We start from the raw sequence: 27,304 nt of genomic DNA on the forward strand, positions 1-27,304 counted from the left end.
AATGAGCACTTTTGGATTTGATTTGACTTAGCACGGGCAGTTTGAGTCGTCTCCTTTGAATGCAGCTTGCTGAATAAAAAACGGTCCTATGGTTGTTTTCTGCTGTCAGTGTCTTGTAGAAAACAAACGGTTAAAACGCTCATGACGCCCCGACCACACATAAACAGACGGAGATATTTTGACTCGGAGCAAACAAAGGATTTTTCGCGCCGTGTGTTTAAAACCCCCAGTTCAACCAATCAGTGTGCAATCAAAGCATACGAACGTAACGTTGCGACCTAACATAATCCAACCAATCACAGCGGCACGTCTTTCTCTTTCCCTACGTTCAAATGTAAATGATGAAATCCGGCCAATCGGCTGATGGCGGGGAGGAGCTCTGGAATTACATCTAGTTAAGTTAGTTTGGCTCGCAGGCAGTGACAAAACAGCCAAGCTTTTGTCCTCATTCAGTCGTCCACAACTTGTCTTGCTGAGAACAGGTAAGGCCCCGCCGCTTTTACATGTTATTATATAAATGTTTTTACTCAACGTCTCAGGTTCCCTCTTTTGTGTAATGTGTCGGACGGCCAGCTTTTCTATTTGAGTATATTTTCCTCCTAAATGCTTTAGTCCAGCTAAATCGTTTTATATTATACGTTAACATACGTAACCGTATTAGTGGTTACATAATCACGTTGCTATAATGTATTGGACATTAGCTGTGTAGTCTGTTTTAGCCAAGTTGCAAACTGTTGAGTTTGGGCCTTTGAGACACAGGCCTGTTAAGCCTTTTGCTGTGTGCGCAACATGCAGTTCAAACGCCATTTGGTTTGGTAGCTTAGCCTGCTAGCATTAGCTGTAGAGGTCTCCAGCTTCATATTTTAAAGCTGGAGTACGCAATTTGGTCAAGACTCAAGCAGATGGTTATTACAATGTTTAAGGCATAGAAGAGTCATGTGTCATTATACATACTAAACTAAGTTACTTTGAGAAACCTTTTGGCGCAGAACAGTTTAGGCGGGAAGATCCAAAATGGAGTCGCGTCTTTTTGTCCCAGAGAATTAGAAATCCGATTAGAGCCTTAGAACACCCCTGGGACTGTGGCTCGATTACTTTGTGATTCGGAAATGTTTTTGTCAAGACAGAAGGACGTTGGATCCTGAAATATTAGTATTGCGAAAAGTTGATATGTTTAGTATTTTTGCGGAGGCACATTAGAGTAAGTCTCAAACTTACTTAACCTAATGCAACTGCATGTCCATATGCTTTGTCACTACATGGGTTCGCTTAATGAGATATATTTTTGCCTCGTTTCTAGATCAATCGAAGCCATGACAGGAGTGAAGGACCCAAATAAGCCCAGAGGAAAAACCTCCTCCTATGCTTTCTTTGTTGCAACATGCCGGGAGGAGCACAAAAAGAAGCACCCTGGGACCAGCGTAGGCTTTGCAGAGTTTTCCAAGAAATGCTCTGAGAGATGGAAGGTAAATTTCAAATTACTTTAATTGCAAAAGATGGTATTTGATGATGGTATCCCATTTCCAATATTATATGTTCAGTGATGAATAGACACTATAAAACATACTATTTAGTTGTATGAGTATGTTGTCAAGGGCAGAATTGTGTTCCCCCCCCTGTTTTTCTTTGTACATTCAATATGTCTTAATCTTCCCATTATTAGGTGCCAACTTGTATCAGAATTTAGAAAAATCTTAATTGTGTGAGGTTTTTAAAAATGTTTCTATCTCCATAGACCATGTCAGCCAAGGAGAAGGTGAAGTTTGAGGATTTGGCTAAGAATGACAAGGTTAGGTATGAGCGTGAGATGAAGACATACATCCCTCCCAAAGGTGCCCCTGGAAAGGGCAAAAAGAAGAAGGACCCCAATGCACCTAAAAGGCCACCGTAAGTCTTAAACCCTCACCAGGCTGCTCCATGTAGGGCTTTAAACAAAAAAGACTATAGATATTAACCAATAACTAGTCTGGTGCTTTCTGGCATTAATTATTTTCTTTCCCTTCCCCCCAGTTCCGCTTTCTTCGTGTTCTGCTCAGATCACCGTGCCAAAATCAAGGAGGAGCATCCTGGTATCTCTATTGGTGACATTGCCAAGAAGCTTGGAGAGAAGTGGTCTACACAGACTTCCAAAGACAAGATTCCTTATGAGGCAAGAGCTGCCAAACTGAAGGAGAAATACGAGAAGGTGACTACCTGTTCTGTATTTATTTTATATTTTACCACAATGGCAGACTGTCTGTAAAAATACATCTTAATCTCTTCACTAAAATGGAATTGTCAGAAGCTCAAGGCAAAAAATGCACATGCATACAATCGAAGTTGTATATTCTGTGCCATCCTAAAAAGTCTAACATTGTTGAATTCTGAGAACTCGTGTTAAGCAACTTTAAGAGTTGTCTGACAACCTCAACACTGAAGAAGTTTGTCTCATGCATTACCCTTTTTATTTTTAAGGATGTTGCTGCCTACAAAGCCAAGACTGGCTCAGGGAAGAGCGATGCTGGTAAGAAGAGTGGCCCCGGCAGGCCAACTGCCAAGAAAGCAGTACCCGTTGACGACGACGATGATGATGATGACGAGGACGATGATGAGGACGATGATGATGATGACGACGATGATGAATAAATGGTTTATATCTTTGAGGGTGTGAATTCTGCAAAGCATTGTTCAGCTTAACTTTTGTGTGGATGATTTGAACAGTATAGCCTGCTGTCCCTGTTGGTCTGCCTCTGTAGGACACCAGACCTGTATTCCTTTTCAAGTTCAGGGATTTAGTTTTTATTTTGTCACTTAGTCCCCTCATTTTTTTAATTTTGTTTTTCTGCTGAGCTCGAGTTTGTTACATCATAGATCCTCGTTTCTATCAAAACGGGCAGCTAGATATACATTTCCTGTGAACATTCAATGGACTCAAACATGTACAAACAGTGGACAGCAGCAAATTGGTAAAGTTTTAAAGGTGTATCGTTTCTGGAAGCACTGCTTATGTTTTCTGTTTAGTGGTGCCGTTTCTTCACTGTCATTTTACAACCAAGTTATCTGTAGTTTAATTAAAAATGTGTGAAGCCATTTTTAATGTACTTTGAAAACCTTCATGTAGAACGGATTTTTTTTTTTTGTAATAAAATTTTGTATATTATAACTTGGTGGGTTAATTTATTTTGTAGCTACAGTGCCACTAACAAATTGCTCTGGATTGACTGCTTTTAAATACCTTCCCTCTGATTGCTTTATTTGAATGACTAACATTTCCGTTTTCAAAATCAAATCACCAGGCATGTCATGCCCCCTGTAGTCTGGTACTATTGAGGGGGTGCTCTAAATAGACTTAATTCCAATATACTATCACCACCAATGCAGGAACGGTGGAAAGTGACAGTGAACTGCACCTGCATCTCTACAACAGGAAAGGTATTGATCTGAGAGAACAAGAGTTGGCAACGTAACCCCCCTATTTGACTAAGTAGCACCACACTACCCTATTACTAAATAAATGTTTTCAAACAATACTTTTACTCCAGTCCAGGTACAAACTTAATTGTAACAAAAATACTTGTAGTATAGCCCAGTACTGAAAGGTGCAGCTGTGAAAGAATGACCACACTTTTCTTAAATCTCAACCTCTACATTGCAGTGTCTTGATTCCAACACAAATGTTGTCAGTTTATAGAATACAGTAAAACAGTTTATTCAACTCTGCTGTATACCTATAAACAGTAAAACCAGAGATCTGATTATGCTGCAGTGGCCTCTTAATTTTGGCCATAGCTACAGTATATGACACACTAATAGTCTGACATGAATGACTAAGATCTGTTTTTCCAAAAACGTCAAATACCTACTTCGGGGAGCATAACTCCCGATTTGTAATTATAGAAAACATGCATGTATAAAAATGTATTTAACTCAAGAGCATATAAATAGTAAAACTAGAGGACCTGATGCTGCAGTGGCAACTTCATTTTTTCCGGGGCTGTATTTGAATGTATTGTAACTTTTTTTGTGTCACTTCACTTGGCAGCTGGTAAAGGATGTTCTCATTGTGATTTGTTGGCTGCGTAGCTTAATGGATAATTTAACTTTTGTATTTAAAACATATTCATTACATGAAGTGATGGCAGAAATATTCCTTATTTAATAAAAACTTTCATCTGTCAGCACAGGCCTATATTATAGAGTAGGCTTCATTTTACCGCAAACTAACCTGTTTCAAGAGTCTTCTTAGGTTCAACTTTTTTTATTGTACCTTTTTTTACAGAACATTTAAAAAGGAATTTAAGATTCTATGATGCATTGCCATAATATGCCTCAGTTACACAAAGACCTCTACCAAATCAAGGGCTTTCAGGTCAAACGCCCAACACTTAATACAAGCCTAGCTGTTAAAGCAACCATCAGCATGCATGAATGACGTGTGATAATGATCCTACTGTGACATGAGAGGAGTCTGCATCATGACTGGAATGCAGAATTTAAAAAATGAATTGTTATAACAGTAGGCATACACACACACACACACACACACACACACACACACACACACACACAGCTTCATTCACCTCACATTTAATCCATGCACAATGTTCTGACTCAGGTGAATCAACACCACATGTTGGATATAGTCACGAGTCTTACACACCTCTGGATAAGAAGAAGATATTTAGAATATCTTACTGACACTTAAAACAGCCAATAGCTGATGATAATCCACAAGGACCAGTCACAGCCGCCATCAGGCTCCACCCCCCGCGGAGCACCGTGAGCAGCATTTCAGCACCTGGAGCTGTCCGTGTTGCACGAGCCAGCCGACAACTGACGGTAAGAGCAAACACCGACAGCCTCCACTAAACTGCCTGTTAGAATACACACAATAATGACGGACATCAAACACAGACATGATATGCTGCGGACAAACCGGCAGCTCTCCAAATGCAAACCTGCCTCATCTGCGACACTCGAGGGGCTCAACACTGCGGGGACCTGTTGATTCCTTTATATGAGGGGCATTAGCCTTTAGCAAACACACCGTTAAACCGCCACACCGCGTCTGTGGCAGCAATGTAGGGGAGGACATAGTGAGTGTGTGAGCAGTGTGTCAGGCTCCTGTAACGTGTCTGAAGAGGTGTTGGTGTTGTTTGGGTCTGAATAGATGGCTCTTCTGTTAGCTGTGGCCTATTGGTCGCCATAAGGAAGCACGGCTTCTGCATTTTTCAAGGAAAAACACAGATTTGTGTCTGGGTGATACCCGGGTACTTTATAGGCTACAATAAAAAAAAGAAAAAAAATGCGGCTAAAACAGCATTGAGTGATATGTTAAGGTAGACATGTTTCACAACGTTCCCCGTTTGAATTTTATCTTGCTCAGTGTGTTATTCTACCTTAGACACCTTTCACCTGAAAATGACCCAGACCCTGCAGTCAGGCTAAAGGGGCTAGCTGCACTGAGAGCTGCCAGCACATTGTCTCATCTGAGGACATGTTTCATTAGAGACAACCGGGTTATTTGTAATGGCAACAAGGGTTTTTATGACTGCATCTGTTATGGTTTGATTCTGTTTTGATGAATGTGAGCTGATCCAGCCTACTCCACAGAGAGCAGCATTTAGAGATGACAAGCCTTAAATGGTCTCCATGGAACACATCTAGTGTTAATAGACTCATGGCAGACAATGATAACATCCCATCAGATTTCAAATGCAAATTATTGTCAGGCTGTCTCCTGACACAGCAGTTACTTAGGTAGACATGGTGCCGGCTTTTATTCCTGAGGCCAAAGCTATATTTACCATTTTGACAATCTAAATAAACTAGTTTATTGGCCTATAACATAAGCATTTTAGCATTAAAATGAAGTACAGCTGATGCTGATGGGAACGTCTTTAGTCCTGTAGGTATTTGCTCATTAACCAAGGAGTTGCTGAAATTGAAAGTTTGATCTGATGATGGTGCTAGATAAATTATAAATGGACACTAAAGCAATTAGAATTTATTCGAAAGGGGGCATGAATGCGTGTAATTACATGACAATCTATCCGAAAGCTGCTGAGCCTTTTCGCCTAAATACACAGATGTAACCTCTGGGTGGCACTAGAGAAAGTCGACATCACTGAAGTCACTATGATTTATTTTTCCGATAAACCAGAAATGTCTGTATCACATTTTATTGCAGTTCATGGAGAGTTCCTAATAGTTGCAGTGTGCCAGCGTTCACTTCCCTAAAACAGCAGCCTGTGTTGCAGAAAAGATTGATCAACTGAATTAAATAACATGTCTTTTAACATTCTGCGTGATAGAAATACAAACGATAATCAAAAGAAAATACACAGAAGAAATATAGGATATAATATCAGAACACAATTTATTGCAAAGATATGGCTTAATGTACAGAAAAAGAAACAACCTTTACAACAATGTAATTAATCTGTAGTTCCTTGATGCCTCCTGAGCCTGGAATAAGGTGGTGACTTTAATCAACTGTAACATAGTTTAGCTGTTGTCGAGGTTATCCAAATACCACTTGTGTAAGATGCTCTTAAACACCATAAACTCTGTAGCAGAGAGTCCAAACCCTCACAAGAAAAAGGAAAAAAACAAAAATAAAATTTGTCCTAAAAATATAACAAGATTACTAGAGTCCTACTCTTGATTATTAATCATGTTAATGAGCCCAGTCCTTCAGATATACTGCTCATTCAGTCATTGGTCAGTTCCTCACAGGGACAGTAAATACTCAGTAGATAAGCAGCAGTTTCAGCCAATCACAGCACAGATTAATTCAATCCTCTCTTTCTTTTTAATCATCTTATCCTCTGCTACCTGTTGAACTACGCTGTATGTGCACAATGTGCTGACAGAAATGTTCACTGCAATTAAATCAACCATAACTCATATACGTTAAAGAGGTATTGATTTTAATCTCAGTAGAGCTGTTGGTGTTGCATTGGACTGCATCATAACACAACACCAAAACACACATGATAATATTTCTGCTGAAATTTGATACATTTCAGTCATGCTGTCTCCAGAGACTGAGAATCTATGGATGATGTTTTTAACAATACACAAAATATATAAATGAAAGCTGTGTGTAAAATGTCCTTGATATACAGTACCTTTACAAATCTGTGTTTGTGTCTCCAGGTGAAATGTCCCGTGTGAAGCAGGTGGGTCTGCTGGCAGCAGGCTGTCAGCCCTGGAACAAAGATGTGTGTGCTGCGAGTGGAGACCGCTTCGCTTACTGTGCTACTCTGGCTATATACATCTACCAGGTGATCTACTTTGTGTTCATGAGGGTGGTGAAAGTGTTCCATCTGAAATGGCAAATCATGCTAGCAGTTAGCTCTGTGAGCAGCTCTCACACACTTTGTATGATTGCAATTTTGACCAATGTCTTCTTTTCCGGTTGCCATTAATACACAGGTATGTGGTAGTAGTGATCACACTCAGACATATAAGGACATGTCGTCGCTGTCAGATGCACTTCAGTTTGTTAAAATTGTTACAATACCAGTTTTGCAATTGTGCCTGTGTTGTTCCATCTATAGTTTGTAGCTCTGATTCTGTAGCGTCTTCTGTTTGTGTCTGCCAGAAAAGAGGACATTAAAGGACATGTTTATTAAACACATACAAGTTTCCATGATATTAAGTTAAAACTGTGTGCTTTCCCTCCCTTTCCTCCCCTGCCTGAAAGATACAGTTTGGTTAGTGAAATTAAAATGTCATGCTAATGTTTTTGACAGCTTGCAATGCATCACTTCAACGTAACTGTTTACAATCATATCCTACTGCAGAGCGGTTTCATAACATTGCAAGAGCAGAATCAATGTTTAACCCGAGCATAGCAGTGTTTTCCTTTTCTTTACTTACTTACATTTTCTCTGATTCCTTGATTTAGTTGGACCAGCAGTACAATGAATTTAAGTTGAGGTCCATCATGTCTGAGCACAAGAAGACCATCACAGCCATCAGCTGGTGTCCTGACAACCCGGACCTGTTTGCGTCCTCCTCAGCTGATAACCTGCTCATCATATGGAACGTAGCAGAACAAAAGGCTGTTGCACGACTGGACAACACTAAAGGTGGATGATGAGCTGCAGCGGCTGTGTTGAGTGCTGGGATGTCACCCTCTTCCTAAAGTATCAAAGTGTCTCCTCTGCTCTTAAGGTGTCCCTGCGTCAGTCAGCTGGTGCTGGAACCTAGCTGAAGGAGTGGCGTTTGTCTCCCAACGTGGTCCGCTGTACATCTGGGTGTACGGAGGTCCTGACCCGGGGGTCACAGTGCATAAAGAAGCCCACTCCTTCCTGTCAGACATCTGTCTCTTCAGATGGCACCCGACTAAGAAAGGCAAACTGGTGTTTGGACACACAGATGGAAGTTTGTCTGTTTTTCAGCCAGGTAGTTGAAAAAAATATACTTTTCTCAACTCAATTAAAATGTACTTACATTCATTGCTTGGAGGTACATAGTATATAGCCCTGACCTCATTATTTGGAAGTAAAAATAGTGTTTTATTTCACTGCATTTGATCATTGTCAAAGTCAAACCATCTTTTCTTTCAGAGGGAACTACCTTCCTGGCGTTCAGCCTCCTTAGCATACTTTACAAAAGTAAAGCTCTGTGAAGTTATTCGGAGTTAGTTACATCTGTATTTGGAGACAGAAGGACATTTTCCTTCCCAGACAGATCACTATAGCTTTGCACATTTGAAGATATGACTGCTGTCATGGCTCTCGATCATTGAACATATTTTGTTTTACAAAGTTTAATTCACACTTCTCCTTAGGTTCCATAATCAGACCATGCTCCTGTAAACACACCGCTCTTCACTGATCTGTCTGTCTCTCTTGTTCAGGGACTAAAGGCCAAAAACACGTGCTGCGTCCCGAGTCATTAGAAGGGACAGATGAAGAGGACCCAATCAGCGCTCTGGAATGGGACATTCTGTCAACTGACTATTTACTAGGTTGGACAAAATATTAACATCATCAGGATTATATCTGCTGAAGCTATATGAATTTAAAAAGAGAAAAACAAGAACAACAAGACACACAAAATAGAATAATACATTTGATTTGTATTTATAGTACATAACGTTATTGTCAATGTTTGCCAAAAACTAACATGCATGTAATCCAAACACTGAACCCCCAGTGATGAGTTGTCTCCTTCAGTGTCTAACCTGCACAATGGCATCCGGCTGGTGGACAGCGAGGCCTTGGTGTGTATCACGTCTTTCTGCTTCCCCTCCGCCGCTGCCTCGGTGCAGTGTCTGGCCTGGGTCCCCTCCGCCCCCGGCATGTTCATCACTGGAGGTAAACACTGTGTCTGAGTGTGGGAGGTGTGTAGGATCTGCCTTTATGTGTTACACTGTCTAACTGCTCTGTGGGACCTTCTGTTGCCATCTGTCCCGGCGTAGGTGCATTTTGACTTGCATATTAATGACTACAGTTGGCTTCTTAAAACCTCTTAGTATCCTACCATTTTAAAATAATAAGCTGTATATTTTACATTTATATTCAATTTAATATTCCTTTACTTACACACTTAATGTATATATAATATCCTGCTTTATATTTTGTTTACTGTACATTTTATTTCAACATGTATATTTCTACTTTTTTTAATGCTGTTTTATTTCTATTGAGATGTTTACTTTTTTAATTGTTTATTTCTAGTCTTTTCATTTCTCTAATGTACAATGCCTTCTCTTTTTATGCTGCTGCAATGCAAAAAAATCCCCTAATTGGGATCAATAAAGTACTTCTTATCTGATCTCAAATGCAATTTATATCAAAACCCTGCTACCCCAAAGTGACCATCATTTAGTCCCTTTGTGTTGCCTTGAATTCTGGAATAAACCCACATGCCTCCATGGTGCATCAAGAATCCAAACAGGAAAGGGCTTGATGAGTTGAGTTGTGGGGGGGCTCTGTTAACAGACCCTCACATCTCCTGCAGTGAGGTCCAAGTCCAAATGTTTACTCCATAAACATTTGCAATTTCAAGGTTTGGCACTACTCATCTATGTGAGTCCGGACGTGTAGTAGGGGGGTTTTCATATAGTTTGGTTGTTCTTTTTATTTTCCTGCTGAGTTTGACAGACCTGAGTTTGATTTGACTCTCTCTATCCGCAGACTCCCAGGTTGGGGTGTTGAGGGTATGGAATGTGTCTCGCTCCACCCCTTTGGACAGCTTTAAACTGAAGAAGACCGGATTTCATGCTTTGCATGTCCTAAACTCCCCTCTTGCCAAGAAAGGTATCATTTGGAAGAAAACCCTTGAACTCCAACATCCATGTCAAAGCTGAGCGTAGCTGCAGGACTCCTCTCTCCCAGCAGCTGTGTGTGTGTGTGTGTGTGTGTGTGTGTGTGTGTGTGTGTGTGTGTGTGTGTGTGTGTGTGTGTGTGTGTGTGTGTGTGTGTGTGTGTGTGTGTGTGTGTGTGTGTGTGTGTGTTAGCCACCAGAACATACATCTGTTCCTTTAATGTTCTCTGTCTGGATATTACTCTTAGTATTACTACTACGAGTTCTTCTTTCTTATCCTGTAAGGCTTCATCTGATCAGCTCAGCACTACTCTGTTCAGACTGTTTTTCAACAACACAACATATGTTTTCTCCTTTGGTTCCCCCCCCTCCCTGTCTAAAGCTCAGAGTTCCTGTTCTCCCAGTAAAAGTCAGCACACCAGCTCCACCAGTGAGGCTGTCCCTCCCCCAACCTTGTCCCAGAACCGGTCCTTCTCTCTGCCTCCGGGCCATGCTGTGTGCTGTTTCATGGATGGAGGGGTGGGGCTCTATGACATGGGGGCCAAGAAGTGGGATTTCCTACGAGACTTGGTATTCTATAACATTCTCTGTAACTGAACAGCTTACACATGCTTACATATTGAACATATTGACTGAATGAACAAACCATTCCGTGTGATGTTTTTTCCAGGGGCATGTGGAGACCATCTTTGACTGTAAGTTTAAGCCGGACGACCCCAACCTTCTGGCCACCGCTAGCTTTGATGGAACCATCAAGATCTGGGACACAAACACTCTGACAGCAGTGTACACCTCGCCCGGCAACGAAGGAGTGGTCTACTCACTGTCCTGGGCTCCAGGTAGAGACACACACACACACACACACACACACACACACACACACACACACACACACACACACACACACACACACACACACACATACACACACACACACACACACACACACACACACACACACACACACACACACACACACACACACACACACACACACACACACACACACACACACACACACACACACAAACACATCACTGCTGTGACCTCATCTTTGTAACCTCAGGTTTGGCATTTGGCCGTAGCTCTGATTTGATTTTGGGAAGCCGAAGTGACCGAGAGGGTGGAGCAAAATACAACTGAATGCTGAACAAGATACTTTTAGGATATCCAAAATGTTATAATAAAGTTTAAAATTGTTTAAGTTTAAAGATGAGAACATCAATCATGCTGTCATGAAGGAGACTTAATCTGGGTTGGAGATCATAAAGTCATAGGGAAAGATTCACTGACAGTCATTTTCTCACAGACTGTTATACTTTTAACGTTGGAGCCCCCCCTGCTGGCCATGTGTTGCTTTACTTTTCAGACTCAGGTTGCCCCTTGTTCCCGTCCCAACAGCTTAATAAAGTGTATCATCTGTGTCTAATGTGGTGACCTTTGTGTGTGTTTTGAAGGAGACCTGAACTGCATAGCAGGCGCAACGTCCCGTAATGGAGCGTTCATCTGGGACGTCAGGAAAGGAAAGATCATCACTCGCTTTAATGAGGTCACTGATAACTTCATGTCCCTGTGTCATCAGTGCATGGAAAAAGGCTGTGTATTATGAGGCTATACGGACAATCTGTAATGGGTTGTTTCCACACCAGCTAGAGTTTGCTCTCATAAGTTGATCCTGGCAACAATTATTTTGGTGAAACATGTAAGTGCAACTTATTCAACTGATGGTGTGGTGCTGTGGTCATTGACCCCCTCTGTGTCCCCCCTCAGCATGGTAAGAACGGTATATTCTGTATATCATGGAGCCATAAGGACTCCAAGAGGATTGCTACCTGTAGTGGAGATGGATTCTGGTAAGTCTTCATCTTCCCTGTTCCCGCTATAGTCTGTTCTATTGTTAAAATATATGTATATAAATGTCCTTCATAGAAAGGTGTACATATTGTCTATTGTTTCGACAACAGTATCATCCGGACCATCGACGGTAAAATCCTCCATAAGTACAAACATCCTGCTGCTGTGTTTGGGTGTGACTGGAGCCAGAACAACAAGTAGGACCTCAATCCATCCGTCTTTCCATGCATTCTCCATGTTATTAGACCTAATAATCTTTACTTCTTTGAATCATTTTGACAGTTTAAATACAGCTGCACCTGACAGGAAAAATAGGATTAAAACATAGTGACAAGATATAACCAGATAAAAAGTAGGCCAATCAAAGCAAAGTGTGTCGGTATCAGAGGAGAATAGAGAGATGTGCATCCAAACAGTCACACTGAACAGCTGGTGTGAACAGCTGATGTCACTCCGAACATTCCTACCATATCCATAGAAATGTTCTTGCACATTCTTACTGTCAGAAATGAAAGTCACCAGCTGGATGTTTCACAATTCTTCCTGCCTCTCTCTCCCCTGCAGGGACATGATCGCTACAGGTTGCGAGGATAAAAACGTCCGGGTCTATTACCTGGCCACCAGTTCTGACCAGCCACTAAAGGTCTTCACTGGGCACCTAGCCAAAGTCTTCCATGTGCGCTGGTCTCCACTCCGAGAGGGAATCCTGTGTTCTGGGTCTGATGACGGGTGAGTGCAAACACACACAGCTAGGGGAAATAAGAACGGCTATTGTTTTTTTATTGAATAATGTGGACACTTAATGAGGAATCCTTCTTGCTTCTGCATCAAATTATGATTTGCAAAAAAAGAACATGGAATACAATATTAAACATAGAAATATAAAGTTAAATGCATGAACTACAAAATGCTTTTTTTAGTATATGTTATTGTGTTATTGTAAGTACCAATCTCTGACTTTTTTTATACAGCCACCAAGTTATTTCATAATGTTTCGTATTGGAGATGTTTAGCACAGCAAGCCAACCGGCCTTTATTTAGTATTAGTGTTTTTTAATAAACTCACAAATTCATGATCCAACATGTAACCACTGCATTTATTAAAAGTACAGTCATATGTAAATAAACCAGCAATTTACATAAAGTAAACAAGCATAACATCATCAAAAATGTAATAATTAAGTAATCATGTAACAAAGAGAGTGTGTGTGTGTGTGTGTGTGTGTGTGTGTGTGTGTGTGTGTGTGTGTGTGTGTGTGTGTGTGTGTGTGCGCAGTACTGTTCGTATATGGGACTACACTCAGGACGCCTGCATCAATGTGCTGAGTGGTCACACGGCTCCGGTCCGAGGCTTGATGTGGAACACTGAGGTTCCGTACCTCCTCATCTCAGGTAACGTCACTCACATTTTTTATAATAATCTTCTTTCAAACCAACTGATTTACAAGCAGTATGTTGTCATGGTGTTTGTGTGTTCAGTGCTGTAACCTCCATAAAAGCCATGTCGAATTTGAAAGGGGAAACGATGTTGATGAATTAGAATGATTTAAAGATGTCCACATCACGGCTCCTACATTCAATACTGTTAAGGCTGATTCAGGAGCATCTATTGGCAGCCCTACAGAATGTAAATGCTCGTCCTAATGAGCATCACATTCACTTGTTTATGTGTTTACATCCTGTTTCAATTCATAAATGATGGCAATAGTAGGATGTCTTAATGATCACATGTTGGAACACATGACGCTACAACCAGCTGACCTTTCATTTGTTCCATGACAATAATCAGCTAAGATGGCTAGCTTTACTTGGAAAATTCCATTCACCTGACTAACAAATGACATGTAAACATTTCATTAGGCATGGAAGTGCTTCTGTGATGATCTCTGACGCAGCGGAGGATGGACTGTCAGAGCTGTATCTACATTGTGAAATGTTGTTTATTTTGTAGGGTCTTGGGATTATACTATCAGAGTGTGGGACACAAGAGATGGAACATGTCTAGATACAGTCTACGACCACGGAGCCGATGTGTACGGTAAGACTGAGCCCCCCCCCTGCCGTAACAGTGCAGGTTTAACGGAGGCCCTTCAGATAGATATGAAACGCTGTAAAGAAGGCAAGAAATCCTTTTGGATCTTACAGAGATTTTATTTAGTTTTAGTTTTGACTTTTACATTTCATTTTAGTTTTAGCTATTTTTCAGTGTGTTTGTTTAAGTTGAGTTTTAGTCTTTATATATTTATATCGTTTCTGGGATTCAATTCTAACGGGAGCTGACTGAAGTTCTTCACAGTAATATAAAGTATCACTACTATTTTGAGTCAAAAAACTTTATATAATTGTCTTTTTAAATATATAATATGATGTTTTTTTTAAAGTTTGAGATGATCTGTAATAATATCCCTGCTGTAGCCTCCAATTGTGTGAGACGGGTTTATAAAGTTTAATATTGTAGTCACTAGATCTGACAGTGTGTGTGTGTGTGTGTGTGTGTGTGTGTGTGTGTGTGTGTGTGTGTGTGTGTGTGTGTGTGTGTGTGTGTGTGTGTGTGTGTGTGTGTGTGTGCAGGTCTAACATGTCACCAGAGCCGTCCCTTCACCATGGCCAGCTGCAGCAGGGACAGCACAGTGAGGTTGTGGTCCCTCACCCCCCTCATCTCCCCCCTGCTGCTGAACATCCTGACAGAGCAGCCCTGGGAGAGGATCACAGGGAGCACAGGTCAGACTCTGCTCTGCACAACGTGGTTCTGTTCTCAGGGCCCATGTACCCATGCTGACTGTGTGTGTGTACAGACACAGCGATGGTCCCCGGCTCCCCCCCGCTTCTCTGTGGGAAAGTTTCTCGAGACATCAAGCAGGAGCTGGATAAACTAAGCTGTGACATCAGGGCCAAGAAGCTGCGCTGGTTCTCTGAATGCTTCTCGGTACCTGCTTTCTGATATTATATTTTATTTTATCAAATATATCTGAATGTTTTTTTGTTCAGCTTCTTTCTTTGCTGTATGACATGGTTATCCCACATGATCTTTCACATCAAAATTCTGCCCATAAACATTGATTTCATTGACATTACTTCAGCCATAGTCCGGAGGGTTTAACTATGAGAAGCTCAGTTGATTCTGCATGAGGCTCATTTTTAATGCTTTACTTCAAAATGTGAGTCCACATAAAGTCCCCCCCCCCCTCTTTTTTTACTTAGCAACATGAATCACACATAGAGGTCAGAAAGGGGAAGGTCTTTAAATGGCCTCTCCTTATTAAAAGGATATGGAAACATGGATTTAGAGATGTCTGTCTGTTGGGTTCAAAGTCATTCCATTACAACTAAACAAGAGATAATGCAACACGTTTTTACTGGAGACAATTAAAGAATTCTTCAATATAATTTGTGTCATTTGGCATTTTGTAAAGCTTCATTCCTCTTTATATTGCTCCTAAGTATATCTTATCTTATCCTAAAGACTCTTTATATTTCTGAACATGTATGCATATTTCCCCACGCAGCCTCCAGGGGGCAGCAGTAACCTGTGGGACCTGGTGTCAGTGATCAGCGGGCAGGACGACTCGCTGCTGCCCCCCAGCTACAGCAGGGGGGTGATGCATATGAAGCATCTGCTCAAGTTTAAAACGGTGAGGACACCCTGAGGTTTATGTTCCACACGAGAGAACAACACACAGACAACACATGTTTCTGTTTATAGAATGACATTTGATAAAGAACTGTCTTACCATCTGCTAATGAAAATCCTTTACGTGTTCTGAGGCTGCGAAGAACAAAATGTTGACAGTAACCTCGCCAGAAAAAGGGAAAGCACAGTACATCCAGAAAATAAAGAACATAATGAAAGATTATGAAAGTAAACTATGATTCAGGACTTTATTGAGTTCATAGTGTCATGAACTGGAAGACTACTTATACAATGTGTGTTTCTTATTATACTCATCATGCTATCCTTAAATTTAAAGCCTGCTTAACTACACTAAATGCAGCTTTCTTTTTTAACCATTGAAGATGTTTCAGTGTATTCAAAGCTTTTCTCTCTTTCAGTCTGAAGCCCAGGAGCTCACCATAGTAAAGATGTCTAAATTTGGAGGAGGGATCGGGGCGCCCAGTAAAGAGGAGAGGCTGAAGGAAGCCGCAGACATCCATCTGAGACTGGGACAGATCCAGCGATACTGCGAATTAATGGTGGAGCTGGGACTGGTAGGGAGTGTGTGTTTGTACGTATGTAATAATATCTCTTTGAAAAAAAACTTTCACCATTTAAATATTCAACAACGTGCTCCTTAATGATTGGCAGGCTTCACATATTAGTCACACACAGCAGAGCCCACACAGTGAAATTTGTCCTCTGCATTTAATCCATCCTAGTACTAGGAGCAGTGGGCAGCTATTGTGCAGCGCCCGGGGAGCAATGGGGAGGGGGGATTGGAGGTCTCTGGTGCCTTGCTCAAGGGCACCACAGCAGGGCCTAGGAGGTGAACTGGGACCTCTCCAAGTAGCAGTCCACTTAGATAGGCATGATTGGCAAACTATTATTGAGCAGCACAGGAAATGATCATGAGGACGTGAAAACATTTACCACAGCGCGCTCTCTCTCTCTCTCTCTCTCTCTCTCTCTCTCTCTCTCTCTCTCTCTCTCTCTCTCTCTCTCTCTCTCTCTCTCTCTCTCTCTCTCTCTCTCTCTCTCTCTCTCTCTCTCTCTCTCTCTCTCTCTCTCTCTCTCTCTCTCTCTCTCTCCTCTCTCTCTCTCTCTCTCTCTCTCTCTCTCTCTCAAGAAGGAACCCCTAATCGTCCCACAGAGGGGAACTTTACATTCTGCATTTGACCCTAGTACCTGGTCTTTCAGAGATTTGAACTGGTGACCTTGGAGCTCCCAAGCCAAGTCCCTATGGACTTGGCCACCACCAATAACACACATTGCAAATCACACTAAAACACTCAGTATTGTCAAGTAACAGGCTTCTGTCATATCAGAGGAAAAACATAGACTACCTCACCCTCACACTGACACTGTCATAATACACTTTGCAAAGATGTGATGAGAGGGACGTCCGACCAGCTGAGTAACAATGCTCTGCTTCCCTCTCTTTCAGTGGGAGAAAGCCTTGTCTGTGGCTCCAGGAGTCTCCATGAAATACTGGAAGAATCTCATGCAGAGGTAACTATGGTTACGTTTATGTCAGGGTTGGGGAAACAGGACCCAAGTGCAGTAAATCAAGGGGAGGCAGGTAAGGGTCCAAACAAAAAGCGAGCTTTATTCAAAAGATGTTGATGAAAACACGAAGCAAGGGGAACACAGGACATGAAAAACACTTAGCTCCAGACATGAAGGGCGACAGGAACAGGCAGGTAACATGGACAAGATCAGGGAAGAAATGACGACGACCGAACAACAGACAAAAGGGAAACAGGGACTAAATACACAAGGGTAATCACAAGATGAGACACAGCTGGAAGGGGGAGGAGAAACACAGGGGCAACAGGTGAACACAATGACACAATCAGGCATAGGAGGGAAACGCAGACAGGAAGTGAAGCTTAACGAGTGACACAAGAGGGGAAAACATTTCAAAGTAAAACACACAACACAAAGACATGACAGATACGAAACAAGGATCATGACACACAGAAAGTATTTCAGCGCGTAAACTGCTGGGAGGATTGTTAAATGTGTTTACTAATTACATTATGCTGCTGTCTCAGTGCATGTATCACTGCTGCTGTCTCAGTGTTTGTATCACTGCTGCTGTCTCAGTGTGTGTATCACTGCTGCTGTCTCAGTGTGTGTATCACTGCTGCTGTCTCAGTGTGTGTATCGCTGAGTAATGCCATAATACTACTATAGATGAAAAGATGTGGCAAAATCAGAGCAGCGCTCGTATAGCACAATGGGGAACACCTTGTATGGAAAGACATTCTTCAGAACAGAGACGGGATAACTCCGACTCAGCGGGATATCTGAGGCTGTCCCTATCAAGTACACTCATATTATAATCCTTCATAATAAAGTGTTTGACCCAGGGTCAACCAAAGATGCAGACTAAAGGGTAACTCTTTGTAACACGGTTTAGTCAATAGGTGTTCTGACCATAGCACCGATAACTACCGACTGATTTATAGTAGCTGGTCAATCGACCTCACTTTATATTAATAGAACATCAAAGATCTTCCATTTCAAATTGTAATAATGTCATGAACAACCACCATTTAGAGCACAAGCAAAGAAAACCAGCGTGGGGACTGGGACAAAAGACACAAGTTCCTGGGTTTGGGTCGACACAATTGGCTTCGCATTCGCCATTAACGGTTTTGTGCTCCGATAATATCTACCTTACGTATGGCCATGGGGGCTCTCTGTATTTTAACTAAGTTCCAAACGCAGATTAAGCTAAAATAACGAGCCGGTTTTGAAAATGTGAGGAGTAAAAAGTACAGGTATTTGAGATAAAAAAGGAAATGTAAAAAGTCAGAAAAATACTCCAAAATGTGTACTCCACTACTTCCCACCTCTGATAATAAGGTCTTATAAAATGCTGCTTAACATATTATGTGTTAATAATTACATCAATCTTGCATTTGAAATGCAGGTATTAAGTGTGCCATCTTTTTTAATATGAATACTAAGAGACAACATGTTTATGTTGTGCATGTTGTTTATGTCCTCTGTATGAATATGTAGTTGTGATGTGCTCTCAGGAGAGCGGACCAGCTGATGGATGAAGATAATGATGATGCTATCCCATACTGCATCGCCACGGGAGACATAGAGAAGCTGGTGACATTCTTCACTGGCAGAGGACAGCTGCAGGAAGCTTTAATGATAGCACAGGTACAGAGGGTGTCGGGGGGGGGGGGGATGATAAACTGATGGTTGTGACAGCATTGATAAGAAATCATAACATAATTATGTTCTATATTTTTAGGGAGCGTGTGAAGGGAACATCCGTGCACCTCACAGCTCCACAGCGAACCACACAACCAATGATGTGGAGAACAGGCAACAATACCAGAGGTAAATCACGCACGCACGCACACACGCACGCACACACACAGTTACACACTGCAGCTGTCTTAATGACAATGTTTGAGTACGACTCAAACATTGTCACTGGTGTTTACCTTTGACAGGATATTCTTTTTTCATCGCATGGCAAAAAATTGCAGATTTGTCAGTGAGAAAGTAATGAGAAACTACATTTCAGTTGGATACATGTCCCTCCCAAAGATGCTGGCCGGCTTCCCAGTGGAAAAGGGAAGACAATGTTCACAGGAGGAACCTCTAACTCCTGCAAGCAGCCTGATGTATTGTACTCCTGTTCCCTCTGGCCATCCGTAGACTCTGAAAACGTGTTATCCCAAACATGTGCGATCGGACTGTTATTACAACTATTAAATTAAAGAAGAGCATCGTATCTAAATTAAAATAGTTGGCAACACTTCTTAGTGTTAGTCTTAGGTAGCCGGTATCTTTTTAAATAAATACTTGTCTTTTGTCAGTTTTGGTCATGTTTAGTCTACCTCACGCCCCTGTAGTTCTGATAAAGATAAAACAAAACACGAAAACCTTTATAATATTTTGTCTTGTCTTTGATCAAATCATAATGGATTTCAGTTGATGAAATTGACTCTGGTCTGCACTGAGTCTCGCCCTGGTTAGGAAATGTTTAGTTTGATTTAAATGCTGAATGTTTCTGGGATGAGATGTTTTTTATCACAGTCCCTGGCTATGCTGACTCTTTTCTGTCCAGTCTCCTCCATAAGGTCTGTGAGGAGCTAGCTGAGTGGTACTTCCAGGATGGAAGCTCCGTCCTGGCTGCATGCTGCCACCTAGCTGTGGACAACATCAAGGTACACACCCCCGCCTGCTACTGCAGCAAGCTCCATCTGTTAGTTTTCATATAAAAACTACTTGCACTACCGTCAAACTGTGTTGATTGTGTCCAACATATGTATATATTACTTAGTTGGTTTTATATATTTATTTATACCCCTTTTTACCCCCCCTTTTTTTCTACGCTCTTATCTTTTTATGTTATACGTTCTTGTTTATATTTGCACTTTGGGACTGCCAGAAATGGTATTTCAATTTTCTGTATGTATAACACATGTGGAAACTTTGACAATAAAGTGGACTTTGACTTTGACTAAAATGAAAACGGATTTCAAAAATGATTGTGTGTGTGTGTGTGTGTGTGTGTGTGTGTGTGTGTGTGTGTGTGTGTGTGTGTGTGTGTGTGTGTGTGTGTGTGTGTGTGTGTGGTGTGTGTGTGTGTGTGTGTGTGTATGTGTGTTTTTAGTTTGCCATGTCGAGTCATATCCGAGGTAATGAGCTGGAGTTGGCTGCATGTGTGGGTATAGTCCTTGGAGAGGCAGCCAACCAGAGCACTGCGTACTGTCTGGAACTCTTGGCCAGGAAATACATGATGACACCTACATGGTACGTCTCCATCCATGCATGTGCACCATTTATTATTCCTCTCTACATCTTAGATCATCATAGTATGAATCCAAACTAACACATTTGAGTTACTTTGGGCTAATTAATCCTATTAAAATATAATATAAAAATGTTATGTTTACATTTAATTGTGTTTGTTGCAAACCCCATGTTGCTCATTTCCAGCTAGCTGACAACCATTATTTGTTTTGACATTGCTTTATGATACATGTCTGTGATGAAGTTCATGCATTAAACCCCAGCCCTTTGAGCATAGGTGTCGCCCAGCCAAATACATGTTTGCTTGGACTTTATTATTCAGCCAGAATTCAGCTCTGTTATTCTCAGAGTGAAGCCTGGTCCCTCGGCTCACAGGACTCTCATTAAGTGGACAGCACAACTGACGGGCTGCTCTAAACACTGATCTATCAACACACTTTGATCTTTGCCTTGTTCACATTCAGGGAGCTCTCTGCTGACCTGGTGCAAATGATTCCTGACAACGACATGATACTGGCTAAGCTGTGTGCATATTACCCAGGAGGCCCTGCAGAAATCAATCTCTTTCATGAGAGGGTGAGTTGGCAATCATGCAGGTAAATCTAAGACATGTTGTGGATGAAATAAAAGTGAGACTTCGATGATATTAACATGTGTGAATATTATAGTGACAACCATCGCGTGTTGTTTGTCATTAAAGTGCGGCCTTCCTTCGTTAGAGGAGTGTGGGTCCTTGGCAGAAGCAGCCATGGGTGAAGGGGATTTGTTGTCGGCGGTTAAATTCCACCTGCTGAGCTCTGGACCTGAGAAGGCTCTGTGCTTAGGGCTGGATCACGTTAAAGGTATTAGTTTCATTGTTTGGCTGTGTGATATGATATAATATCTTCATTATTAAATATGATAGAGTTGTGAATGTTTAAATGTTTGTATTTGCTATCGTAGAGTGCCTGTCAGATCAAGATTTGAATGCCATCGGTCGGTGTGATTGACAGTATTTGTGTTTAAGTGTAATCTATGAAGAAGCAGCTTCCAAACCAATCTTTATGAAAGAATTTGCACTCTTTATTTGATTTCATACAGTGTATTGCGATCAAGAAATGTTGCACAAGTTACTGATAATACTGTATATATGCATATCTAATTCAGTTAGTTAAAACAATATCTTCCAAATGTGTGTGTGTGCAAACACTGTCAAACTGAATAAAACTGAATGTACAGTGTCCTCATAAAGCACTGACTATTATCTGTCCCTGTTTCCTCCTCACCAGAACAGCTGACTCGATCTGACTGGACGGTGGACAGTGTTCAGCCCATCCTGGACCTGATGAGTTACATCAGAACCGATTGCCTCATCATGGCCAATCTGACCGAGTAAGATCATTTATTGTCTCTGTATTCATCGTTACTTTAATGATGTTTTATTTTGCCGTTTCATCCCAAGACAATGACACTCATTTATCACTTATGGTGTGTGTGTGTGTGTGTGTGTGTGTGTGTGTGTGTGTCTGTCTGTCTGTCTGTCTGTCTGTCTGCAGAGTCCACAGTGAGCTGTTGATCCTGTGTGGATATATTGGAGGTCTGCAGGCCATTAGAAGACAGTACTCCAGCATCGTCCCTGCCCTCTACGAATACACCAGGTAGACATACAACTGTGTGTGTGTGTGTGTGTGTGTGTGTGTGTGTGTGTGTGTGTGTGTGTGTGTGTGTGTGTGTGTGTGTGCGTGTGTGCGTGCGTGCGTGCGTGCGTGCGTGCGTGCGTGCGTGCGTGCGTGCGTGTAGGAGTGCTGGTTTACAAGTAGAGGAAAATTCTTATCAATAATACTGCTTCTATCTCTTGGCTGCCTCATAGTTGTATGATGGGACATGCATGGGGGGGGGGGGGAGGGGAGAGAGAGAGACGAGGAGGAAACACAAGCAGCACAGCCTGCCTGGCATGTAACAACATGAAGCAGTACCTCTAGAGGTAACACAGACCCCCCACTGCTCCATAAGTCCTGCCCATCCCGTCATAAATCAAGTAAGCTTTTCCCAAAGTTTGGCCATCATGGAACAAGACTGGTCGATCAGACGTCCTGCACACACAGAACACATGCTGTACACAGTCTCCTGCTCCCTCAGTTGTTCATGTGTTGGTCATTATTAAGCTTCGTTAAATACGCAACTTATCTGCTAGAAGATGTTTACAACTGTGTTGGGATTCACACGGGGTAGAACAGTTACACTGAGGAATACTTCAATCACGGACTCTGTGCTCTGCACTGATGCTCAGTCACTGTTCCTCTACTCTAGAGTTCCCATCATCAGGTTAACATCAGATCAAAACTGCTTCTCTCTTTGCAGTCAGCTGCTGAAGCGGAGGGAGGTGTGTGTTCCTCTAAAGATCGAGCAGCTGTCTGTGGAGCTGGATGCCTGGCGAGCCTGCACCCAAAGTAACAGCAAGTAGGTTACACACACACACACACACACACACACACACACACACACACACACACACACACACACACACACACACACACACACACACACACACACACACACACACACACACACACACACACACAAAAGAAAAAAAGCAACATGGAGCTGATGTGAGACAAATGAGGAGCAGCTGGTTCTCCTCCAGGAGGTGCTGATGAAGATGGCCATGTTGCTGCCTGAGTGACAGATCCTCTGACTGAAGATAACCATTGAGCCTCATGTTCGGGGCCCCCAGCTGCAGATCAGGCGCTCTGCATTGTTAACGTCTCAAAGCTACAGTGTTTGACAGACTGCCATTAGAATACATTGAGTGGCAAACCCACTTTAAATGATCAGAGGATACACAAGGGGGGGGGGGGGTGTATCTAAACACCACTGTTTGTTTTGGACGTTCATGTTTCCATTTGTCTGTCATTATCAATATGACAGTCTGCCAGATGTGACTGTCTTATCAATAGGACCTCTGCATTGCTCATGTGTGTATGCTTTACAGTGCACCTCTGTGTGTGTTTCAACAGTCCTCCTTCAGAGAGTCAGAGAGAAGAATTTGTCTGTGTCAAGAGGAAAATCCCGCCAACACACTCTGGTATGAATAACAGTTCTAAACATAGTTTTAGGGGATTTCCACTAGCAGGGACCCCCCACAATGATGTGATGTTTGTAGATTTAATGAAGGAGTGACAGTGTATTGATATGGAGGGGGTGAGGTGTGATTATGACCAATCCCGTATATTGGTCTGGTCTGGGAGGACGTGCTGTGGTCCCTGCAGAGGGAGACTCAGGGTGGGGGTTCCGTCTCTGGCATGGTTCCACTTAGGCTGATTACTGGGCCCTCCAGACGATTCCTGGAATTCGAAGTTTAAAATATACACAAGTTAAATATGGATGGCGACAGGCAGAAGATGGGGGAATAAAGGGATGAGGGAAGGGAGGGATGAACGGATGAGGGGATGTCGGGATGTAGGGATGAGGGAAGGGAGGGATGAAGGGATGAGGGAGGGGAGGGATTTAGGGATGAGGAATGAATGGATGTAGGGGTGTATCGTTAGAGGGGGTCGATGGGTGAAAGGGTGAAGGAGTTTGGCTGAGTGTGAGGTAGAAGGGAGAGGGAGGGGGGGTTGAGAGGAGAGAGATGAGCGATGGCCGATATAGCCTAATAGTAGACTTAGCCTGAACCTGTGTTAACATATGACCTTCATTAACCCATTTAGGCCTAAAACGCCTGGAAAAAATGCCCGTAAACCATATGGGTGATTTTAGAAGAACCCCTGAAACCTGAAGTTTTTCTGGAAATTCAGCAATTGTGTCAACGCCTACTAAATAATTGATTTCTCAGCCTCTGTAGCAGATAGAAAGAAAATTCAAAAAGTATTTGAGAGCTTACAGCTGTGGCTTTCATGAGTGGCCTCTGCAGGTAAATCGACTTACCTTCCTGGGGTGCGGTTGAAAAGTCTCTGTGGATTTGAGTGGTAATTCTCCGTCCTCCACTCGGTTTCAAATCCTTCGAACTCATGGTCATCATCGTCGCCGTCTTCAAACATATGTTTTAACCATAAATCCCGGTCGATTGGTTCAACGGGTTCAAAGTCGTCAGCAATAATGTCATCAGCGCTGTGCAGATCTTCAACATCACTACCTTCACTAACCTCATAATTCCCTCCGCAGTAGACTAAGTCTGCCATGATTGCTCGAAAAAAATCCAAACAATGCCACGTGTATATTCTGATGCATTTCATTGGCTAAGAGGCCGATAATTAATGCAAAAAAATATCACAGCGCTCTTGTACCAGAAAATGACGTATCCGCTTTCCCGGCTTCAATGGTAGAATGACGCAACAGCGCCCCCGGTTTTAATGGGTTAATAGAAATACAGATATCACATGCAACTGTGGCTCTGGGATCAGCAAAAGAAGCCGTTGTTGGGGAGTGGTGGGTCTGTCAGGAGCTGGAGCTGATATATTCATGCTCCATATTAATATGGATTGTGTGAAAATTGATGATGGAAATGAGATGATGAGTCCTCTTTAACCGGACAGCATGTCTCTCTTCAGTGTTGTGTGGAGCCGATTATGTGACGGGCTCCAATCTGCCCAGCCACTCAGACGTTCAGCTGTCCTGCTTCACCGGACACAGAATACAGGTGTGTGTTGCTCTATTGTTTGATTGCTTTGTGTGAATCTGAACTCACATGTCCTGACAACGTGTGATTGTTTCTTGTTGTCTTGTTTGTTTGTGTGCAGGGTCCGGTGTTTCTGCTGGAGGACGGCAAGTCAGCCATCTCTCTTAATGATGCTCTGATGTGGGCAAAGGTCAACCCTTTCTCCCCTCTAGGAACAGGACTCCGGATAAACCCCTTTTAACACACACACACACACACACACACACACACACACACACACACACACACACACACACACACACACACACACACACACACACACACACACACACACACACACAAACAAACAAACAAACAAACAAACAAACAAACAAACAAACAAACAAACAAACAAACAAACGCACAAACAATCACACATCTCTGTGCTTTAGCAAACAGGCCCACTGTATTTTAGAACTGTTGAAGCTGGTTAGCTGTCATGTGATGAGAACCACCTGAACCATGATGAACCATGAAGAACCATGAAGAACCATGAAGAACCATGATGTTGGTTATGTTCATGATGGGGGCTCTGATTGAGGGGCATATGTGATGTATTTGGGAAGATTCCCTCTTTTCTACTCGAAATATGAGTATGTATATAAAGGGTATGGATCTGAAATACTTTCTTCTATTGTTGTAAAAAAAAAAGAGAAGAACATACTTAGATAAACCTCTGCACATGTATGTCAGACTTGGACTTGTGTTGCACATATTGATGATACAGCAGAATGACATGTAGATAGTAAAACAAATAAAACTCTAATGCTACACCAGTAAATGATCCATGATTTCATGCAGAAAACACAAGATGAGGAGGAGGACGGTTAACTTACTGAGAAATTGCAGAAATGTGAAATAAATGTTGTGAAACATCATGAAGTGCAATGTCCTGCTGAGAATCCTGGGAACTCAAACGTCAAACTAGCACAATAGAAGGCTGAACATCTGTTTCATGGAGAAACTACAAGCTGCAAACTCCAAGCTTGTTGCAGAGCTGCAAGCTGTATCACTGCCTAAGCTGGGTGCTGGAAAGAAAACAGAATAAAGGCCCCCCAGTCCACTCTGATCAGTCCATACTCTGAATCCTCTCCGAGTGGCAGATGTGTTCCCGTGTACACAGCCCGTGTGTCTGTTGTGTCTGTTGAAGTTTACGTGTGTTTTGTTTGTGATAAATGTTGTGTTAGCTACCGGCCCTTCTCTGTACAGCACTTTGGTGTTTTTTTTGTGTGCTTCATAAAGACTTTTTCTTGATTCTAAAATACATTAAGAAGATGTAACACATTTTTCACTGTCACTGCTGAACAACACATTGATATTACTGATAGTTTTGTGACCAAACAGCTTAACATCAATGCTGATTTGATTCCTAAAGCATAAAAAGGCAAAACAAGTGTCAGGGTTTGGGGAAATAGGGCCCAAGTGCAGCAAAAAGGGAGGCAGGTATGGGTATAAACATAAGGCGAGCTTTATTCCAAAGCTGTTTTACAAAAATACAAAGTTAGGTCAAATCCAGGGCATGAAAAACACTTGACTTGAACACATGAAAGACGATAACGAACTGACAGAGAACACAAGGGAAAGCAGGACTAAATACAAAGACCCTAATCACAACACAAGCCACAGCTGGGGAGGGGAGGCAGAAACACAAGGGCAACAGGTGACAACAATGAAACAATCAGACACAAGGAAAACCAAAAGACAGGAAGTAAAACTACACATGAGACAACGGAGGGAAAACATTTCAAAATAAAACAGGAAAACAGACACAAAACAAGGATCATGACAAAAAGATGAATACAAGCAAACATTCCAAACATACACAGACGTCAAAGATAAGGAAGAAAAAGAGTTCAGCGTTTATTTGTTCTATACATAGCCTGCTGTTGGGCCCTCCCCACCATGTGGATATCTGGTACAGTATGTGCTCAAAGGAGAAAAGCTCCTGATCAGTTCAATCCCCCCTGCACTCAGCATGAAAAACACTTTATAAAAATACCTCAAGATGATCTGGAACTTCAGGGCAGGTGCATAAAAAGAGGAAAACAGACTTCATCCCAAACTGCTCCTGTGATTGTCCACAGATTTGAATGTATATTATTATTGAC

At 42.1% G+C, this 27,304-nt stretch overlaps 2 protein-coding genes across 4 annotated transcripts; both read left to right on the forward strand.

Annotated features, from left to right (window-relative positions):
* The first annotated feature begins 322 nt into the window (after positions 1-322).
* LOC134864785 (high mobility group protein B2-like) lies at positions 323-3,142 on the forward strand. The gene is made up of 5 exons (XM_063884027.1): positions 323-482; positions 1,301-1,466; positions 1,736-1,887; positions 2,011-2,185; positions 2,455-3,142. The coding sequence occupies exons 2-5, from the start codon at positions 1,314-1,316 to the stop codon at positions 2,623-2,625; spliced, it is 651 nt and encodes a 216-aa protein (XP_063740097.1). The 5' UTR covers positions 323-482; positions 1,301-1,313; the 3' UTR covers positions 2,626-3,142.
* A 1,618-nt stretch (positions 3,143-4,760) lies between these two features.
* Positions 4,761-25,556, forward strand: wdr17 (WD repeat domain 17). Of its 3 annotated transcripts, none has more exons than XM_063884021.1 (32): positions 4,761-4,818; positions 7,141-7,268; positions 7,895-8,078; positions 8,164-8,394; positions 8,852-8,962; positions 9,171-9,311; positions 10,134-10,256; positions 10,646-10,833; positions 10,934-11,102; positions 11,721-11,812; positions 12,034-12,116; positions 12,228-12,314; positions 12,682-12,846; positions 13,394-13,509; positions 14,069-14,155; positions 14,689-14,838; positions 14,913-15,043; positions 15,624-15,749; positions 16,168-16,323; positions 17,217-17,281; positions 18,820-18,952; positions 19,047-19,135; positions 19,872-19,971; positions 20,421-20,560; positions 21,025-21,136; positions 21,261-21,402; positions 21,829-21,931; positions 22,096-22,197; positions 22,901-22,999; positions 23,557-23,624; positions 25,090-25,178; positions 25,279-25,556. In XM_063884021.1, the coding sequence occupies exons 2-32, from the start codon at positions 7,146-7,148 to the stop codon at positions 25,396-25,398; spliced, it is 3,825 nt and encodes a 1,274-aa protein (XP_063740091.1). In that variant the 5' UTR covers positions 4,761-4,818; positions 7,141-7,145; the 3' UTR covers positions 25,399-25,556. The 3 variants fall into 3 exon arrangements, with proteins under 3 accessions (XP_063740091.1, XP_063740094.1, XP_063740093.1); XM_063884023.1 differs by lacking the exon at positions 4,761-4,818 and adding an exon at positions 6,878-6,902; XM_063884024.1 differs by lacking the exon at positions 23,557-23,624 and having other exon boundaries at positions 25,279-25,392.
* The last annotated feature ends 1,748 nt before the right edge of the window (positions 25,557-27,304 follow it).

This window comes from Eleginops maclovinus, chromosome 5 (genome assembly GCF_036324505.1).
Source record: "Eleginops maclovinus isolate JMC-PN-2008 ecotype Puerto Natales chromosome 5, JC_Emac_rtc_rv5, whole genome shotgun sequence".
NCBI classification, from domain to species: Eukaryota; Metazoa; Chordata; class Actinopteri; order Perciformes; family Eleginopidae; genus Eleginops; species Eleginops maclovinus.

Excerpts from the sequence above, each read along its gene's own strand:
- LOC134864785 (XM_063884027.1), top strand. The coding sequence starts at position 1,314 with ATGACAGGAGTGAAGGACCCAAATAAGCCCAGAGGAAAAACCTCCTCC. Across the intron at positions 1,467-1,735 it reads AATGCTCTGAGAGATGGAAG|ACCATGTCAGCCAAGGAGAA; the intron begins GTAAATTTCAAA and ends CTATCTCCATAG. Across the intron at positions 1,888-2,010 it reads AATGCACCTAAAAGGCCACC|TTCCGCTTTCTTCGTGTTCT; the intron begins GTAAGTCTTAAA and ends CCTTCCCCCCAG.
- wdr17 (XM_063884021.1), top strand. The coding sequence starts at position 7,146 with ATGTCCCGTGTGAAGCAGGTGGGTCTGCTGGCAGCAGGCTGTCAGCCC. Across the intron at positions 8,963-9,170 it reads GTCAACTGACTATTTACTAG|TGTCTAACCTGCACAATGGC; the intron begins GTTGGACAAAAT and ends TGTCTCCTTCAG. Across the intron at positions 21,403-21,828 it reads AGGGCTGGATCACGTTAAAG|AACAGCTGACTCGATCTGAC; the intron begins GTATTAGTTTCA and ends CCTCCTCACCAG.